Source organism: Haliaeetus leucocephalus, unplaced genomic scaffold (assembly GCF_000737465.1).
Source record: "Haliaeetus leucocephalus isolate CR32 unplaced genomic scaffold, Haliaeetus_leucocephalus-4.0 Scaffold598, whole genome shotgun sequence".
In the NCBI taxonomy this organism is placed as follows: Eukaryota; Metazoa; Chordata; class Aves; order Accipitriformes; family Accipitridae; genus Haliaeetus; species Haliaeetus leucocephalus.
In genome coordinates this window covers 5056218-5076991 of record NW_010973034.1, presented here as the reverse complement: position 1 = coordinate 5076991, position 20774 = coordinate 5056218, and the positions used below count along the sequence as shown (strand labels likewise).

General features: G+C 36.6%; 1 protein-coding gene across 1 annotated transcript in view; it reads right to left on the bottom strand.

Annotated features, from left to right (window-relative positions):
* Positions 1 to 20774, bottom strand: part of EDIL3 (EGF-like repeats and discoidin I-like domains 3) — a 302894-nt gene that overhangs the window by 124105 nt on the left and 158015 nt on the right. The window contains exon 7 of the mRNA XM_010578088.1: positions 6216 to 6344. Coding sequence (XP_010576390.1) covers positions 6216 to 6344 — 129 coding nt within the window. The remainder of the gene's footprint in view (positions 1 to 6215; positions 6345 to 20774) is intronic.

The following is a 20774-nucleotide window of genomic DNA, read 5'->3' as shown; positions in this document are numbered from 1 at the left end:
ACAAATGTATGCAAAATAGTAAGTGGCACACAGAAGGCTCTCAAAAGCTGCTTTTCTTCTAGTCTTATAATACACAAAGAAAGAAACATTTAAAGATGCTGAAAGACAGCAGATTTGAAATTGAAAAGGGATTTTTTTCAAAATACAGTATAATTATGAAACTCAATGCATCAGGAAATTGTTAAGGTCAATAATTAAAAAAGAAAAAAAAAGCTATTGGCAGTGTGTATGAATGAGAAGAATAAACAGTGCTATATACGCAAATGCTAACAAGAGTGAAACAAAATTGGAAGGGATGTTATACTTCCTACCTGGCATTTTAAGCCAATCTCTGGCTATTACACCATGAAATAAAATCTTCAAGTAGGGGGCAAAACATGCGCTGTCTTTTCCTGGTGAGGGTGTCTTGACCCCTTCTGAGAAGTATCTAGTGTTGGTCTGTTACCTGAGATTTAACGCTTTTTCTCTCTGGGCTTCAGGTAGTCTTAGCTCAGTCACCTACTGCTTTAACTAAGATACTTATTTGGATTTGAAGGAAAACAAACCCCTACTTCCAATAGCCCCCAAATCGTTGTCACTGTTGTTCAATCTCACCACACCTTTGTTGTAAGAAGATTCATCATTGAAACTTTCTCTGTTTTCAACTGACAAACCCATAATTTTTTACCTCATTAGAGCATTTTTTTTTTCCCAGCAGTTCCACACAAAAGTTTTCCTGGACTTCTGTGACTGGGGGAAACTTTTGCTGTGCTCCCAAACCTGGTGGTTCTGCCATTTCTGTACTCCCCATTTTGCCCCCTCACACAGTTTCCATTTGAGGAACAGTATTTTACTGACTTTTCTTCCAATAGGCTTTACTGGCTCTTTGCTTTTTTATTCTTTATTGGGAATCTCTCTTAGATGTCTTTCAAATCACCCACTTGCTCTTATATTTTAATTAAGCAAAATTCTGGAAGATTCCCAAATGAGCAACGGTATATCCTCCCTTCTTCATTTTTCATCTAAGCTACTGGTCAGACACAGGAATAGTTTTCAGACTTCAGCTCAACAATGCTTAGTCATATATGCTGCCTAGGGCCTACTTATACATGCAACTTACTACTAGTATACTATATAGCTTATAACTAATCTACTATATAACTTACTGCTAGTATAATTTGTTAAAACTATGCATACAGCTAATTTCAATGAATATTACTCCCCAGCCCACCCCCAAATAGAAAGGAACACCCGAGTTAGATTTAGAACTCCCCAAACAGATACTTCTCCTCAAAGGAGAAACCATAGTGAGTGTTTATCAGCAGAAGCATGGGATGAACATCTGGTATGGTGCAACTGTATGTAACCTAGTACATTACATTTGCTCACTCGGCTAGGGGGATGACTGGCTTGGAACAAGCTGTATCTGTGAAAGATACAACTGGTTTTAGCCTCCAAAACAAGACAGCTGCATGAAAACCACCTGTGGGTAATGGTTTCTGGAGTGCTCTACCATCAAACTGCAGCCAAGAACGGTTTAGCAAGAGCACTCGCTCATAGTAACACACAAAATCCATGCCACAGGATGTTCTACAGCTTCCTCACATATATTTCTTCCTAGTAGCTGGAAGAGTTACTCGGATTTGAATTTGCTGGTAGAGCTGAAGCTGTAGATTATACATCACGTCGACTGGCCAGAAATGCATGGCCACTGGCCTTCCCAGTTGCAGCCCCACAGTTAAAAGCCACTGCCCTGTGGGTAGCTGGGATGATGCTTCAACATACTATCAAAATGTGAGCTGACGCTCCGCCACATGGCCCCCATCTCTGCAGTTTCCCAATACATTAATGTAACAGATGTGAATACCACTGACCATCTATGACGGGGAGGTAGAAAGCAGACAACTCTATACAAAAAACTGGGAAGGACTTGCTTACATTATTAAATGTGTTTGAATAATAACCTTTATTCTTCTTGGAGTAAAAGGCATTTAGTTATGGCTGACAGAGTTAATGATCATCAGAATATAAAACCACATCCAAATCAAACCCTTAAATCTGAACTCTGTTGTTTCAAACTCGATTTCTTCTGGTTGGATCTCTGTGTCATTTCAGTTAGTTGAGTGGCAGCCAGTAACCCACACTTTGACATATATTGTTACTAATGTCTCAGTTTTCTATTTTTTTCAGCAGGCAATCTCTGTCTGATAATCACAATAATGAATATTGTCTGTATCTCAATGTCATGGAATTTTTTTTTGGTGGAAAAAATGTCCCTTTCAGTCTTCTGGGTATTTCCATGGATTTTGACTTGTTCTGCAGAACTGTATTTCTAGGCTGTTTTAATAGGTGACAGTATAATCCCTCTATATGTAGATGAAGGTATTAGTTATCTGAACAGCAACAATTTGTCCAGCATTTTCATCTGTCGTATGAAGAGTGATTAGCGAAGTTGATAATGGTGTAACAACAGATGCTGGTTCAAGAATAGCAGTAGACATTTTTTCAACAAAAGCCAGAAAGATCTCAGAAGATTGACTTTCTTGAAATCCATGGTTAAATTAAAGGGAATTATAACACACCCAATGATTACATGCTTTTTTCTGGTGAATGACAAGGCCATGTATTTACACAGCTTTCAGTCAAAGTGATCCCGAAGGAACAAAACTATTTGCTGCTCTTACAAATGAGCATCACCGCCACAGAGTACACCTTAGTCTTCTTGGGCATGAGTTGTACGCTCTTTTCAGGAATTTAAGTGCTCTGAGTTAATCCCTGGAAGAGCTGCTTTCTCAGTGTAAGACTGTAGGGAGATTTGCCTTGCCTCACGGTAGTTCTTGCAAACAACTCCTCTCTCCTTGTCACTAGATATTGTCAATAGCACATTTGAAAGCCAGATTGCCATGCATTAACAGCATGACAAATTGCAACCTGGACAGGGTTTGGGAAGAATCTTCATACCAAGCAGGTAAGTAAATGCCTCTTAAATAATGAAGGAATATTTAAAGAACTTATTGTTCTTGGGTTATCGCCACAAAAATCTGCCCAGGTTTCTACCTGAGGTAGACTTTCCTATCCAAACCTTGGTTCGTTTATGAGCCCTGAAACGGGAAACTTTTGTTTCCTTTTTGCCACTGGGGAATCAGAATTTTTCAGACAACCACTGCCAATTAATATCAGTTTTACAATAAATCTAGAATATACATTGCTAATGATCTCTCTTATAATTTACATATTAATTCTTTACATGGGTAAAAGGTCAAGGAATCTCAGAAATATTGACAGGATGTTTGTTGATGCGAATGACAGTACCAGCTTTGGGAATGTATCTTGACTGCAAAATCAATCACCTAGCTTAATTGATTTAGCAACAGAGTATTAGACATGAAAGAAATCCAAGATAAAAAACCTTGTACAAGAGAAGTATAATGTGATTTTTTGAAATCTTAATAGTTTAGATGAAGATACATGTCTTGCAATGAGGTAATTTAACTTTTTATGATGTAACTACTTGGACAGATTTCTTACTTGCTTTACAGTGAGCTCAGAATTGAATTATTAAACTTTATCAATTTGTATCAAAGGAACTTTGTGAATTGAGCTAAAGGGATATCATATAAAAGAATTATATTAAGTCCACCACTGGAAGTCCCATACTTCTTCCTGATTGCACAGGCCTCCTCTGCTGCCTCTCATGGCAGACCCTCTGAACACCTATATATTGTGTATGATTTATTATCACATCTTAAACCAGATTATCTGGAAGGGACTGAACTTCGTTCTCCCCAAAAGAGTAACTGTTCATATAAAGCTTGTCTTATCTTAAATCACTTTAGCTGCCTTTTCGGGTTCTAGTCTCCCCACAGTGAATCTGAATCACCCGTGTGAGAGCTCTACTTTATTCTGAAGTTGATATAAATACACTTTGCTGATTATCAGGACCATTAGCTAACTGTTACATACCTGAATATTTTTAAAAGGATACTAGGGACCCAGCAAACAACTACGATGAATCACTCCATAATGTACTACTGTATGTTTTCTTCATTCATTAGGTAACAAGAAATTATATTTTCCAGACAGCACATGTTAAGCGTGCATTTTGCTGGATGAAAATTTGTGGTGTTATTCACTTCATTTCATCCTTAACAAACGTCACCTCTGACATTTAATGGAAACAGAAACACTTAGACTCACAAGTTCACTACGTGACTGGTCCATAATGGAGTGTGCCTGAGAATGTTAGGCCACATGAGGATGTTTTCACATGAGCTCCTCCATATGACTGGACATCAGTGGCACACAGAAGTGGTCTGCCTGTACCCTCACTTACAGCAGTCATGGGGAGGAAGGTACAGCTTCCTGTCTTTCCACTCTCCAATAACTTTTGCTTCACTTCTCAGGTGGCAGACTCATGTAAAAAGCATGCAAGTACAAGGAACAGGGTCGGGAACCACAAGGTACTGCACTCACAATTTAGCCCAGGTACAATCTTTAAGCTGGCATAACTCTTGAGTTACAGCTAGACATAATCTTGCCTGCTGTCCTGGTCGTGAGACTCTTGAACTCCTGGCTATGTGGTTTAAAGGCTGGCAATGTCTATCCTTTGCCATCACGATTACGCAATGAAATCAGTCCCTTGTCTTGACTGAGTGCTCTAATGATATGACAATTGAAACAAAAGGTGGTCAGTACGACTGTTGCTGGCATTCAGCTCCACTAGATGGCTGTCCCCAGAATCAGGGCTAGATGGAACAGATTCCAAAGGAATGCAGAATATCCAACATTTCCATGTTCCCAGTGGAAGAGGTAGACACATAATTTAACTAGATTAAGTTAGTGGGACTGCCTACGTTACCTATGTAATTGAGAGAGAGGGTGGCCAAAGTTAATGAAATTGAATATCCATATTCAGGTCTTTGGAGACACTTTCCGTTGAGTATATAAGGGACATAATGAACTTAAGTAGTTATCTGAGCTGGACTATATTGGTTCCTGACACTTCAAATTACAGACAAGTATCTAAATGGAGCACTTAATTAAGGTAGACTGGATTCAGTGCTTATTCACTCTGATTTGAATGAGTGAATTTATCTTTTGTGTGCAAATGGAACTGGATTCTTGACCGTTTGTTTGAGTTTTTAACCTTCTAACTGAGTAACAGTTGGCTTCCAAATGCATCAATAACATGAGATTTAAGAACCATGCTGTGCTTTATTACACAAAAGAAAATACAAGTTTGGCACGAGTTTCTCCTTGGGCAAGCACTTGTTCTAAATGGCTTTTACATATTAAAAAAAATAGCTTCTATTTAAGTGACAAAGAGATAATGCAGATCATGTTTATATGTTAGAACATGAGCTGATCGGTCATTTGCAGATGAACATGCATAGCTCTTACTAATTGGTTTTGATCACACAGAACTTCTGATGACATTAATTGGACAAACATGCACCTATAATTTTCAGTATGAGCACAAAAATTGAAATATCTATTTACTTCTTAAAATTTTTGATTGGTGAAGTATAGATCTTACTATATAATCCCCCCGTGAGATATTATTGAAATCTCAAGATTTTTTTTTTCCATATGGCTACCTGTCAGTTCTGTAACTACAAACATTAAGACTAGGATACTGACCTGCTGTTCCCAGTCTGACCTGAAACCAGGCAAAACTCTTCAAATATATGATAATGATTAGAAAGAGGTCCAGATATTGTATTTTAAACAGGATTAAATGTACATCCAGTTTAAGTCTGGAAGTTCTAGCCTTGAATTTAAGTACCGTGTTTCACAACATTTCTTCATAATTGATAAATGCATAGGTAAAGAAAGATCTAGAAGATGTATTTATTCACAAATTTATTTTCAGTTATTCTTTCCACTTTTGTCTAGCATTAATCAAAACAAATCCACAAACAATTCCAAGATAAGAAGAGATCCCTACTATTTCAAATAAGCTTTTCCATGAAATCCATGCTAAATGTGGTTACCTTTCCTTACCATGCTCTACAATATGCATAGCAAATTATGCACTGTTGTGTCCAGTAAGTTGGAAGTAAGGTCATTTTCTGAAGGTAGTAGCAGTAGTATTCAGTAGTATTAGCTTGCTCATAATATAAAGGCCAAAACCTGATACACTTCAGAAAACCAGATATGATATTAATCCTCAACATTGCAAGCAATAAAAAGGCTCCTATCTATAAATACAATAAAAGTTACCATGTGGAACTTACTGTGCTGGCAGTGAATCCCATTAAATCCCTCTGGACATTTACAAACATATCCTATGAATGTGTCGCCTCGGTACGCTTCACTAATTTCACATATCCCACCATTATGACATGGATTAGGAAGGCAGGGTCCTGAGAGAGGGGGGAAAAAAAAGAAGTATATATACATACATTGTAACAAACATAATAATTTCAGTCATATATGCGTTCATTAAAGAAATAAAATCCCTTATGTAGACCTTCATATTCCACTAACCCACTAAAATATATCCTTCACATAGTTCAGATAACTTGCCAGCACAGATTTTTATGAACAAGAAAAAATATGAAGCATGTCACTACTCATTAATCACAACATTATTTTTTAATGTAAGAGAAGACAGGAGACAGAGAAGCTAAATCTTGCTCTCCTATTAAAGATAACAGGCATTCTAACTTTTATACCACTGAGGAAATATGTATTAATCAAACGTGCCTATCATGTATGGAGTGACATGTACAATATCCCTAAATAATCACTACATGTCAAGTTAGTAGTTTGAGATCTTTGCTAAGGCTTTGGGTGACTTTCTGCATATGTGACTATATGGGCCAGCAGTTAGCAGCTACTAAACCAACTATTCTTCTTCCATTGAGTACCTTTTTAGCATATCCACTTCAAGCTGATTTCAAAAAGGTCTTCTGACTAAATTATTTTTTCCCACTAACCACATGCTAGGATACCTAAAATTTCAGCAGTGAGATCAAATTTGTTAGGATTGCAATGAATGACTACACATACCTTTAAATAATAGCAGTTTTTGAACTGAGATCTGAAGTTTATTCATTTAATGGCACATGTTAAAAGATTTTTACATCTTATTGTCTTGCTAATACTATCTGTAATATACCTCCTACTAGAAGAAAACACTTTAGCATTTTGATGATTTTTTTTTTTCCAGTCTCACTTTAAAGAACTAGTGGTAATCACTGATTAGAAAGCCTCATGTGCAAATTTTTGTGTGACAAGATATATGAATTCAATATATAGTATGTTATTTGCAACCTTTGCCATGTACACAGAAAAGTGTCAGTCTTCACTTACTGAGATGCAATGTCATAATTATTCACCTACTTAAAATTGCATTTAGAAAAAAAAAAACCAAAACAGAAAAGAACTTCTTTCTGCAGCGTTATTTACTGACAATCAGCACTCGGAATTGAGTGATTTAAACTTAAAAGAGCTATAAGTTTAATGCTTCTGAGGGTCTACCTATTTGTTTATGTTTTCAATTACAAACCCAAGGTTTGACAGATGTTCACAGCAACACCATTCATTCAGAACGTCACATTAGTGAAAACTGCACTGTCTAAGAAAATATTAATTTGCAAAAATGAAAATTAACAGGCTGACAAGGATTTCAGAACACATTCCCCAGTTATAATTGCCCGGGTGGTTATAGCAATTTGAGAAACTATCCATGGACACATTTCTATTACAACTTACGTCATCAGCCTATTCCAGGACACAATCCTGCAGAACGTATGCTTGTGTGTATCATTAAACAGGGGATACGTCTCACTGAACCCAATAAATAAAAGACATGAATATACAGCAGCTTATTCTAAATGCAATTAGTAGTAAAAAAAGGGCAAAAATCATGAAGATGGAGAGGAGGAGATAGCTGTTGCCTTTTTTGCCTTTCCCTATCCACTTTCTGCATTACACTTTAAACGTAATGGTACACTACATTCTTAATTCCAGACAACATATATCACTCCTTTAACAGGTCTAGGAAGACTCATGGCTTTCAAGTATTACAGCTTCTGTTCCTGTTATTTCTCCTCTGTAATATTTTGGGAAGAAACATGTTTAATAATTTGCACTTTTAGTCTCCCAATGAATACGTGTGTGTATTTTTCTTCCAAGTCTCTATCAGAGTGCTTCAGTTTGGGGAGTATCTGCAGGTAGCCTCATATGTTAATTACTTCTATGCATGCGGATCTCTAATCTTCGAAGAACAATAAATCTTTTAATAATTACTTTCTCATTTTGCTTGCTGCTTTCTCCATATGGCTTGTTAAGCACATGTTCAGCATACTTTCATTAATTTTCTTTAGATTTTGCACTTTCTCAGATCAGTCTGAAGTACAAAGACTTAAAAGGTCATTTGAGGTGCACAGTAATAAATAATATACTGGTGCACACCAGTCTATCTAATGAATCTTAGTCTTCTATGATGCCTTCATACTGAAAAAAACCCCACACCAACAATATGAACACTTTTTTTTGCCTGATTATAGTTGTTATTTGGTCATAGACATATAATAGCAGTATTTTCAGTCTAACTGTTGAGTAATTTTGCTTTGGGGTTTTTTTGTTAATAGAAACTGGTAGTTCAAAAATTATTTTGAGAGCAATGAAACATCCTAATTAAATGCACTGAAAGTAGTAGACAACAATCATCTAATTTTCACTAGTTAACATTCATTGCCTCAAAAGGACATGGGTTAGACTCATCTGTGTTCTAAAACAATGAACGACTGAAACTTTAAAAAGCCTTATTTCTCCTAATTCTCCAGAGGACCATACTCTGAGTTCACACATCTTCAGGATATTTAAATTGCATGAATCTTCAAGCATATGTTTCTTTTTTTTCATTGGGTGTATAGGATGCCTGACGCAAGTTTTGCAGGTTTGAGTGTCTTGAAGGATCTGAGTCCTAATCCTGCCATCATTCCATCTAAGCATCAAAAATGGTATGTAAAAATCTAGGCACTGCTGCTAGATTGTGAGAGGTCCCAACTAACTTCCATAGGGATGTATAGGCTTTTAAATAACATTGTATTGAATGCTGGATAATTAATTCCCCAACAATCTGATTAATATTCTCAGTGACTCAGATCTATAGCAGCAAGTTCAAAAACATCCTTCTTTACCAAAAAAAATAAAAAACCAAACTTGTCAACTAATTTTCAAAATACAGTGGACATCAGGGATTTGGTTTTTTAAATCAATAGCACTGTAATACTTTTGCAGGTAATCTTTAAGTGGCTTCCAACACAAAGAGAACAACAACATTTGATCAATATTAATGAGCAGTGGAATTCAATGGTATGCTTTCCAGGCATTTTTATCCATGTTCATATAAAATAATGTCAACAAGATTAATTGTGCACTCAGAATAATAGATCTATTCACTTTGCTGCTCTTTTGAGTCCTTCATTGTGCAGCTCCAGTGGTATTAGCCAACATAATAAGTATAGTCCGAAATATATCATCCTGTTATTCAACTGAAATCCCATACTGTTTTTGAAAAAATATTAAAAGTAACTTAAAGCATAGCAGGTTTTAAATTTTTTAGATGCTCTTACTAAAATCTCTGAGATTTTATAGATGGACAAATCAAACAAATGCATCCTCAGTAGAGTTGCAAAGGGGCTCAAGGCAGAACCATGTTATCTATCTGTTTTCTTTGACAAGCACAGTCAACAATAAAATCTTGTATAATGCAAAAGTGGTAATTACATATTTGAGAGAAAACATTAGTTTGTCTATAGCAAGAAAGGCCAGGAAAGCAAGGAAAGCATCGTTTCACCAATAAGAATGTAATTTTTGACGATAACATATACAAAGAGTGAATTAGCTCATTTAGGAAAACTGTTCCTTCATTTGTCTTGTAGGATATTCAAATTCTTTTGAAGTAATAAAAAGAAGTGTCCAAATACCTTTCTATATTTTCCCCCTGGTAGTCTGGAGGAAATGTATTTTTTAAAATACCTAGTCTTATTTTGAGCTTCTTTTTTTTGCATGGTCTTCCATTTTTAAGAAAAAAACCAAACAGATAAACAAACAAGAAAGCCTAGAAATGTTGACAACTGTGAAGCATATCTAAATATGTGTATGTGAATATCATTACCTAAAATTCTGATTGTTCTCATTTCAATTATTTAGTTTTACTGCAGACTGGCTGCATCTACAGGAGCAAGCTACACAGTGCAATGGGAAGTGATCTGAAGAGGAAGAGGGCTGATGCTGTCAACCTGATGCCCACACATTGTCCTTCCTGAGAAGAGGGTGGTAGAATTACTCTGGTGATAGACTAACTCTAGTCTCTATCAAGGCTTTTCATCAGCTTAGGTTTGTATCTGTATGTGTGAGGTATGACACTAATTACTGTCCCCTCTAAGTGTCCAGGATGCATTAGAATTTCAGAGCTGTACACAAGCCAGTGCAAACTTCATCAGGGGCAGACACAGAGCCTGTCTGAAAGGGCAGCTGTGCAGATGCTCAGCGGAACACCTTTTGTACAATGCACTGAAGTGCATTATCAAGAAGTCTACAGACACTTTGCCAGATATTTTTTTGATAAATCTTTACCTAGGACTTAAAAATATGACAAAGGCCAACTCTGAAGTACAGTGGCTAACAGTGGAGTTGTGTAGCATTAGCTTAGCAAAATGTAAGAAATCAGAAAACAGTTGAAATAGCAGCCGTAACAGGAAGAAAAAACAAACAATGTCCCCTCAATGACTCTTTCCCTTAACACTCCCCAATTCAGTGATAGTCATCTGTAAAACAAGCCATTTCACATGCTTCCACCAAATACCGTAAGCATTTTTTGCCAAATATAAAATCTGCTGCTGCTTTGGTGGGAAAGACAATACAAAATACCAGGCAGTTACAGGTGATGTAGTTAAACGAGAACTCTACATCAGTTGCATCTTCCTCAAAGTCTGATTCTCCATACTCAAAATTGTGCTTGCTGCTGTGCTAAAACAAGAAGACGATCAAAAATCAAACCCCATGATTTCTTGCTAAGACAAGATCAAATGAGGAATACGAAAAACGAAAAGAGAAAAAAAAAAAAAGACAAATATACTCCAATGGAGTGACATACGCTAAATAATCACATTTTAAGAAAGTAAAATTAAAGGCAGTGCAATACAAATGTTAATGCTTTTGATGCTATCTTTCTATCCATCTTCTCTTCATGTAGAAATATTGCAACTTCAAGGAAAAATGCCAAATTAGATATTGACCTTGATATACATCAAGATGAAGATACTGTTAGCTACAAAGCTAATTGCTTTATGTATTCTGTGGAGTATTAGTGAAGTAGGACTAATAGATAATGTTACTCTGATGATACACTAAGCTTCAAATCCTATAAAAACAAATATTGGAGTTATCATCAAACTAAGAAAAGGTATCAAATGATTTTACATTTCACTGTAAAAGAAAAATACTCTCTAGCTGCTTGCCTTCATACCACTAGCTTTTCTTAAGTCTATCTTGGCTCTACATGAATGTCAGTCAAATATTTTTTTTTCCCCTCTGGTAAATTGAAATCTTCATCAGAGATCTCTCATACAGTTTCAATATCAGTAGTTTGAAGTCTTCCCCCACCCATGTTTTGATAATACATAATACTTTAGATGCTTCCTCTGCCAAAGCAGTCTTCAAAATAAGCTGTGACAGAGCTCACTTAGCAGGAGCTCTTATATTTTGAAATGAGTATGTGTAAAAGAAGCCACTGGCACATATGACTGCTTTCATCTTTATGGGAAGAGAAGAATTAATCTCCTTGCTGCTAGAGCTAGCAGAATGGCATGAGCTTCCCATGATGAAGAAGGATTATCACACTGAATTAGGCTCAGTGTCCAGGTAATCCAACACCCTATCCCTGCTGCTCATCAGTTCCTGCAACCTGACAAGAAAGCTGAAGAATCCTGCAGTGGCAATAATTAGAAATCTGCATTAGGTATCTTAGAAATATTTGAGATGAGCTTAATCTCTGAATCTTTATATTTGACATTCTTTTCTAACTAATATGTATGTTTTCTCCATAGAGTAAAAAATTATGTTTATACCACCTATATATGCACAAATGAGAGACCACCTCTTTTTCAGTAGTATATTGACCTTTTTCTTTCTTTAGCATCCTTTTAAATACTCGATTAAATAGATTTTTGAAAGGTGTGCCACTTCAAATGTGAGCTTATAGATTTCAGAGTTCAGCAGACACAAATCCAAAATATAACATAGTTCTATTCAAAGGAGACCATATTCCACAGAGACACACAAATGAACATTCAAATCCAGCAGGAATGTCCCTACAGGTTCTGACGGAAAACTGCTTTATTGCACAAAGAGGTGAGGAATGTAACAAAAGCTTTTGAGGGTCTCTGATCTTACTCACATTTACTATTTTGCCTGTTAATTTAATATGATTGTGCAAGGCTACCTGACACAGAGGCTGGCTTTGAATGCCCCCAGCTGTGTGTCTGTGTGGGAGTCATGATACTTCAGAGACCATTTTAACAACTTGACAGGAATGATCCTGCATTTGCTGAGTTCTGGGGATCATTAAATTGTACTAAAAAACATACTTGTGTCTCAGCCTATCTATAGGTTCAAGCACACAAGTATGACATACCCATTCCAGCAACGCAGCGTAGGGATTAGGTCTCACTAGTACATGTCCTTCGAGCCGGTGCACCACCTTTGTGGGTAAGACTGAGCTTCTGCTCAAGTGTTTTGTAGATTTCACCTTTATTTAGAAGAAAACGACCTTTTCCCAAGAACACTCTTGACATAGCTGGGTCTGAAGAACAGCATGTTTTTTCACTACTTGAATCTACAGTTACATGTCAGCTGCCTGCTTTGCAAGGCACGGTTTTGAGGACATTTGAAGAGAGTGTTTCCAGCTGATGTGCTATTGACCTTCTGCCAGAAGGGGCTGTAATCATGAAAACAGTTTCTTCTAGTCAACATGCTCTTTCTGCCACTTAAGTATGAAGCGTCTTCAGTAATGAATGAATACGTTGTAGTCTAGTACTTGCTCTTTCTCACTCATAAATATTTTTTTTTTACCCTTAAAAGTCATTCTGGGTTCAAAATTTACATAAACATCTAAACATTTTAGGGCCCAGCTCCCATTATACTGTTCCATCACGACATGGCTCAAAGAAAATAAAGAAGTCCCTCAGTTTAACTAAAACCCAAGAAAGCCGAATGTGATGTATTTTGAACTACCTCAACCTTCAAGTCTTCCAAAGTGTGACAAGAAATTCTTGCTTGCCCAGCATACTTGAATATTTGCAAAGCAGACAGAAAAAAAACCAAACATCAAACCACAATAGCTCCTACAGATCAATATATTTCATATGATTTCCTTTTGGAATTTGCCACTGATGATTCTATTTTGCTGTTAGGATACAAATGAGTCTTGTATCAACAAATATTTATTGTAACAACAGCTTGCTATTTATTTGGTTATTTTAACCTGAAAAGAATAGGCATTGCAGAACATCATTCACAGTTTATGAGGACTATTGATAATATTAACTGATTGTTATATGTTATTCCAGTTTATGCATGAAAATAGTAAAAATAATTAGCAATTAAATACACCTTCATCTCATTAACATTCTCAAAATATCAGCTTTAAAAAAAAATAAATCTGTTCAGCCTGGTTCATAAGTGAATTAGTACTGTATTAGAATCTATCTAACTATATATTCATTATAAACTAATGGCACTGATCCAGACTTAATTGCACTGTGATTAAATATTTATCTTGTTTTTAATGCAGCAAATGGAGCGTGCTGATTATAATGATCAAGGTGTCTCCATCTGGATGCAGCAAAAGCTAAGGTTCACCCTTGAGTGCAAAATGCTTTAGGTCATTTCTGCACACTTCCCTCTAATTCTATTCTGTGGATTTCTATTACAGAGAAGAAATTTAAACTGATTGCCCAGCCACCTCCCAACCTCTTTTTAACTAAATAACTAGAATATTTTCTGACAAGATGCTATTTAAACTTGAAGGCTATACCGCACCTTTTCTTAATAAATAAGTCTTAAGCTTCTCACCTAACCCTTCCATCAACTGCGAATGACAGATTGTATTGAAATTGGAGGCATGGTCAGTGTAGTACGCAATGTAGTGATACTACACAGGGTGAGACCTGAAAAAACTCCAAAAGCTGAAGGAAGCGTTCAATACACTAGAAGACATTTTCTCCAAGTTCTCTCTCATTATTTGTCCTCATACTCCTCAGCTTCCAAGCCTGAGAACTTTCTTTCCCCATTTTCATTGCTGTTTTTCAGCTCTTTACACCTCTTTGTCACCTACAAATGTGTTTCTGAATAAAGCCCACAGTATTCTTCCCCCACGTTATCTGATAAACCCACTGTAGCAAATTAATGTGAGACCTGTTCTGCATCTCTGCATGACCTTTCACAGGATGGTTTTATCTTCCCAAAGAATACCTGTTTTGTTTATAGAAAATCCAGGCTCAGGGCCTTTTCCTTCTCTTCCTCTAATTTTATGTTGAGGCAGCAGCATCATTATTTTTTTCCTAGATGATACTGTTTCTGCCACTGACTTCTCCCAGTATTGCTGACCCAAGTGTGGGGGCTTGGTTTCTACACTCTATTTTTTGTGATTTACTCTGCATCATTGTTAAATCCAGATTAATTTTCCAACTTACATTAGAAATATTTTCTAAATCTTTTTCAGTTGATTCTGGTTCACATCAAACAGAAAAACCTCTGCAAACACAGAGAATTTTGTATTTTGTAAAAATTTTGCTGGAGGACTGCAAAGACTTGAAGAATTTTGTATGCTAAAATATTCAGAGAATTCTGATATATTGGGATGTTTGAAAGATTCAGTTCAAAAGTGCAGTTCTGACAACCCTAATATCTGCAGGTTCTGCATGAAAATAAACTCTCAAAATTCATTCTCTATATAGTTGAAACAAATCCATCTCCATATTTACTGCACTGGTCTGTTGCTTAAGCAAAATATACCCAGCAATAAGGAAACTATACATAGTTTGGTACCTAAAGCAGAACCTCACTGCCAATTGGGATTTCTGTGCAACAGTGCTATTCTTATCATCATAATTCTTGTCATCAAATATGAAGATGTCAGTTTTCATTGTTTCACTGCACTTTAAAATGCCAGTGATCAGGACCTCTCATCCTCTTTTTGCCATGTTCCATTAATAACTGGAAAGTGGGAAAAAAATGAAAAGATTATGTGAACTTTAATTATAACAGCAAATAGATTAAAATCCAGTTAGTCCTCTTGCTGAGCATTCCAGTGGGAACTAAAAAATGCAACAGTCTAAACTTATGCTATTCATATTTGTATGAGTCAGGTCCTAATTACTAGTGTCACATTAATGACACAGAAACAGCAGAAGCAAATCTCAGAGGGTGGTTATCCTTAGGACATAAAATATTATTGAAAAGTGATGAAAGAGAACTACTAAATGTGAAATATATATAGTCCAAAAAGGCATAAAGTTGTCCACAGCAGAAACCAAGGGAAATAGATAAGACTTACACTCCAGTCATTTATTTTCCTTAGGATGTAGGACAGAGGAAATATATCCTTTCCTCTTTGCATTTTTTTCCAGCTCCATCAAACCCTTCCGATTTCATGTACCCTACCCTAAATCCTTTTGAATTCCAGATCCTGTCACTATTCTCCAACTCTTACTCCCCTCTTAGTGTTCTCTTTTCTCCTCATACCCCATTCTTGCTTCATATTGGTCTTTTGTCATCTCAGAAAACCACACACTGCATATCCATCCCAATTTAAAATCACAACCTATGTTTGCACTTATGTGCCTTCAGTTTTTAAGATACACAGTAGAATCACTGGATGTCTGCTTCCTTTGCACCAGCTACATCTACTGCACAAATATGAATTAATTGCTCTTGGTTAATGTGACTCACGTGCAGTTAGTTGTACGTGGATGAAAATACTGACCTATTTTGGTGGGTAATGGTAATAATTCCTGCACAGCAATACTGGTGATTAGTCTTTTCTGATAAATAATGCTTTAACTTCAAATTCCTTTTTGTGTTATTACATACAATGCTGTTGTCATTATTGTCGCTCAAGTACAGTTCTCTGCACTAGTAAACTTTGCCTTCAGCAGAGCCTTGTGCAAGGGCTAGGGCATAAGCTGTGGTGCTCCCGAGGTCACAAATATATTCCTTTAGGGAAGGGCATGGCAGACTCCCTCTGGAGCCACGCATTCTTTTCAGGTGTCCACCCTCAGCTGTGGCATGGGTAACTCATCAGACACATCCAACTTTCCTCTGGTTTGCAAGATTCACAGATCTGTGCACAGACATAATGGTGGCCATATTCAACCAAGTGACTTCAAGATATGAGGGCACGAACTAGTTAACTTCCCCTCACCTCAGGATAGATGACCTGAGTGCATGTTAATATTCTCTTTCCAACCCAGTCTAATTGGTACCTGAATATGGTTCCTGAAAGGGAATCCATAATATTACTCATCTGTTGATGGAATGGAGTCAGACACAGAGAAGGTTGTCTGGCTGAAAAATGTGGATGCTGCTGTTAGGTTCTGAATTACAAGGAATAAGACCAATAGGATATGCTATGAAAACAAACCCACTACTTTACTAATGTAGTGTATACTTTCATCAAGGATATCCCTAGCTACATGATTTACACGGTTTGAAGAAAATTCTTGATTTGGAATTTCTTAAGAAGTTGCAACAAATTGCCTGTGGTCTGATACCAAAATTTTAGATAGAAACAAGACTTCATGACAAATACATTACATTATACCTTCTGTCCCTGCCCCTGCTCAAGGGAGGCTAAAGCAGAACGCTGACCTGACAGGATCATTGGTTTGTTTTTTGTTTCAAAAAATGCTCAGTATTACTGTTTTGAATAGAGAATTATTGGAATGGTTTTCTCATCTAGGAGGGTGGATTAAAAAAAGAAAGTTGAGAAATTCCAGGTCAATATGGAAAGATTAAGGATCAGATATTGAAATATTGTCACCCTTTCCCTTAGTGTATATTAATAAATACTGTTCTGCAGTTTTAACAGGACAAAGTACTGTAGAAAGCTTGAAACTAATGAAATTCATATTAGTTGTTACAGAGACTTGTCATATTGCTGTAGGGTGTTAATTCATGCTTTGCGAGTAAATGTTAAAATACAGTACTGCAGACAAATTGAATATATAAAACTATATCCAGATCTTTTTGGTCTTCAGCTATGGCTTCTTCATTGTAGCTAGCCATTTCAATAAAACTTCATAAATTCCAAGTCTTTTCTCAGCTTATTTGACACAATTCAAGTAACTTCTAAAGTATATAAAGGTACAATTAATTTTAATATTTTTTAGTAATAGACAACTAGACATTCATGGGAGCATGTTACATTTCCATAATTGTTATTTTTATCAGAACAGTGAACAGTTGTCATACAACCACAACTCCCATGGCAGCCAGTGGAAGTTGTGTCTTGAACAAGTAATGAATATACACTTCTGGACTGGACTGTGAAAGCTTCCACTCTTCTACTTATCTCCAATCATACTGATAATTTTCATGTGGCAGTTTATTACTTTACAGTACTGTAGATCTTATGTAAGTAATTTTGCCACAATTTTCCAGTCACCTAGTATTTATTCATAAAGAGTACTACTGAAGTCAATAGTTTTATATAAGCACAAAAAAAAAGAAAAAAAATGGTTTCCAAAATAGTATTTTGAAATGCTGTAATTGTATAGATAAGATTAAACAATACAGCAGAAGATAGCTGAATACTGCATGTCATTCTTTCTTTAAGCCTGCTAATGGATATTCATGCTCTGAGGTAATATACTGTTTATCTAAAAGACAGTGAGAAAAAATGAAATGCATTTTAATTGCAGTAGTAAAGGCTTCAAGAGAATATACAGTAAAAAGGAATCTATTCAATTTCTAAGACAAAAGAAAAATGGAGGTCTTGGCTCTGGCAAATGGTCATTAGCATATGGAAAGTCAATCTATAAGAACAACAATGAGAATTAGTAGATATGAATGAAGTGGTAGTATTTGTTATTGCAACAAATGGCCCAAGTAGTTGCGGCATATGTGCAGAAATCCCCACATCCCTGTCTGAGTGAACTTGGTTAAGCCTTTGCTTGATACTTACATGCCCCTAAAGCAATTTATGTTCTCTTTATGGTAAGAACTACATCTGGATTTCACCTGTAACGTTGCTTCAATGATACATTTTAAAGAGGGCTGTTTAGTCTTGGTCAATGTTAATGGCAGGAAACCTGTGACTGTTTATTAAAATATAAATGCCAAATCTTCCTTCAACATTTTTTTTCCCTGTTCAAGCTGGGATAGATTTAAAGATCTTCTACTCAGAGAGTCCAGCTAGCTGATCCCTTACTGGCCAATAGTACTGACTGAAGCCAGAGTCAAGATAGTTTGGGAGAGCAGGGCCTTTTTACTTGGTAGGGGTTTGGGGGAGATTAGTAGTAGGCAGAAGAACAGCAGACACAGTGCAATGCAGGAAGAAACTCATCTGGATGGGAACTGGGCATCCAGTAGCTGCTAAGACAGAGATTCATAATAAGAAAGACCAGATGGAAGAAAACAACCCACCTCAGCTCTATTTTAAACTTTGCTCAGAATCTGCAAATGTTATGTTGAGGTAGTTGGCACCAAGAGTGTAAAAATTCCACTTCAAAGATCATTAGGTTTCAGGGAACCTTAACACAGCCACTCTTATTTATTTTATGTAACTATAAATATTTGTAGCCTGATCTTTAGAAACTTGTGTCAGTACAGTTACAGAGGGATGTAGCTTTTTGTAGACTCAAAATCTTTGAAGCACAGAACATTCAATGTGTTAAATGTATGTCCTGGAAGGAGATACCATAAATGAATATGAAGAAAAACAAATGACAAACATAACAAATCAACAGCTATACAAAGAGTGAGGTCCTAAAAATCTCAGGAGAAAAATCATAAATATGTGCATACTCATATGTGCATACACACCACGATACTGGGCTAGACAAATTCAAGATCCACTTGTGGGTCCTTCCTGTAGAAATCAGAAAAAGGGATCTATTTAAATTCAGAATTTCTTCCAAACTGACATTAACCATCTACATTCCTTCTGTAATAAATAGAGAAAAATGCAGTAATAATTGATTTGTTTGTTTTAAGTATCTAACTTACTGGGATGACTCATTCTCTACAGGTTGTGTTTCTTTTCTTTGGCTGCAAAAACTGACCTAGAGTGGACTCTTCATTCTTGAAGAGGAGATCAGGATGAGATGACATCTACCCATGCTGCTGCTGCACTGCTATCCAAAAAGAAGACTACTGCCCAATCAGTCTTGGCACAAATTAGTGTCAAATGCACAACTGCCAACAGTGAGGATTTCAAATTTGTATGTATGCATGAACTGGCACTCATAATGTATATGACAGCACTAAAATCTTATGCTATGTCTATCATGGAAGGGTCTGGTTCATTGTCCATTCAAAATATATTTAGCATCCTTAAGAGCACACCTACTTTATAGTCCTTAACTTTGCTATCATGTACTATCTTTCTATAGGAGCAGTAATTCTTCAAATGGGTCATTATTCAATACTTCTTCATCTTCCTGAATCAATGTGTAATACAAAGCCTTAGTAACTAAAAACCACTTAGAATTGCACTAAGCAGAAAATGAGTAAAATTTCTTCCTCAGTACTCTTATGTTTTCACAGTCGATCCAATGCTTGAAAGATGGTCATAAGACTGTTTAAAACAAAAATAAACTTCTTTGGTATGCTATTTTTTTTAAGAGAGTCCTGTTCATCAAGCTTATTGACCTACTTCCAAATCTTCGACCAACCAATGCTCCTGTTTGTTTTGCTTTGATTAGTATTTGCTTTTTTTTTCCCCTTTCCTTGTATCTAATGCCTGGATGGGAATCTAATCCAATTTAATTACAGGATCTTACCAAAGATGACTGTTGGTTGGGGTTTTTTTTCACTCTAGCTTTCACTACATGTTTCCACCAAATTCCCCCTCCTGTTGAGACCACACATGCCACTACATGGCAAGTCAGATCAAGGAGCTGAACCAAATGAACACTAACTCTATCAGGAAAATTGCATTAGGGAAGAGGCTACTTTCAGCTGGAAGAGCCACCTGATGCAGCTCAACATGTAGCTATACAATTGGTAGCACAAGCATAAAGGAGATAGCAAGAAAGCATGAGTAGGTTTGAAGAAGGAATCAGAAATAAATGGCTTGCATGAAGGAAAAAACTCTTCTAAGATCAGCCAACCCAGCTATAGTGGTTTAACCCCAGCCAGCAACTAATCACCATGCAGCCACGCGCTCACTTCTCCCCTGTCCTGGTTTCAGCTGGGATAAGAGTTAATTTTCTTCCTAGTAGCTGGTATAGTGCCATGTTCTGGGTTCAGTATGAGAAGAATGTTGAAAACACACGGATGTTTTCAGTTGTTGCCAAGTAGTGTTTAGACTCAATCAGGGACTTTTCAGCTTCTGATGCCCAGCCAGCAAGAAGGCTGGAGCGGCACAAGAAGTCAGGAGGGGACACAGCCAGGACAGCTGACCCAAACTGGCCAAAGGAATATTCCATACCATGGGATGTTATGTCCAGTATATAAACTGGGGGGAGTAGCGGGTGGGGAATTGCCGCTCAGGAACTATCTGGACATTGGTCAGCGAGTGGTGAGAAATTGCATTGTGCATCACTTGTTTTGTA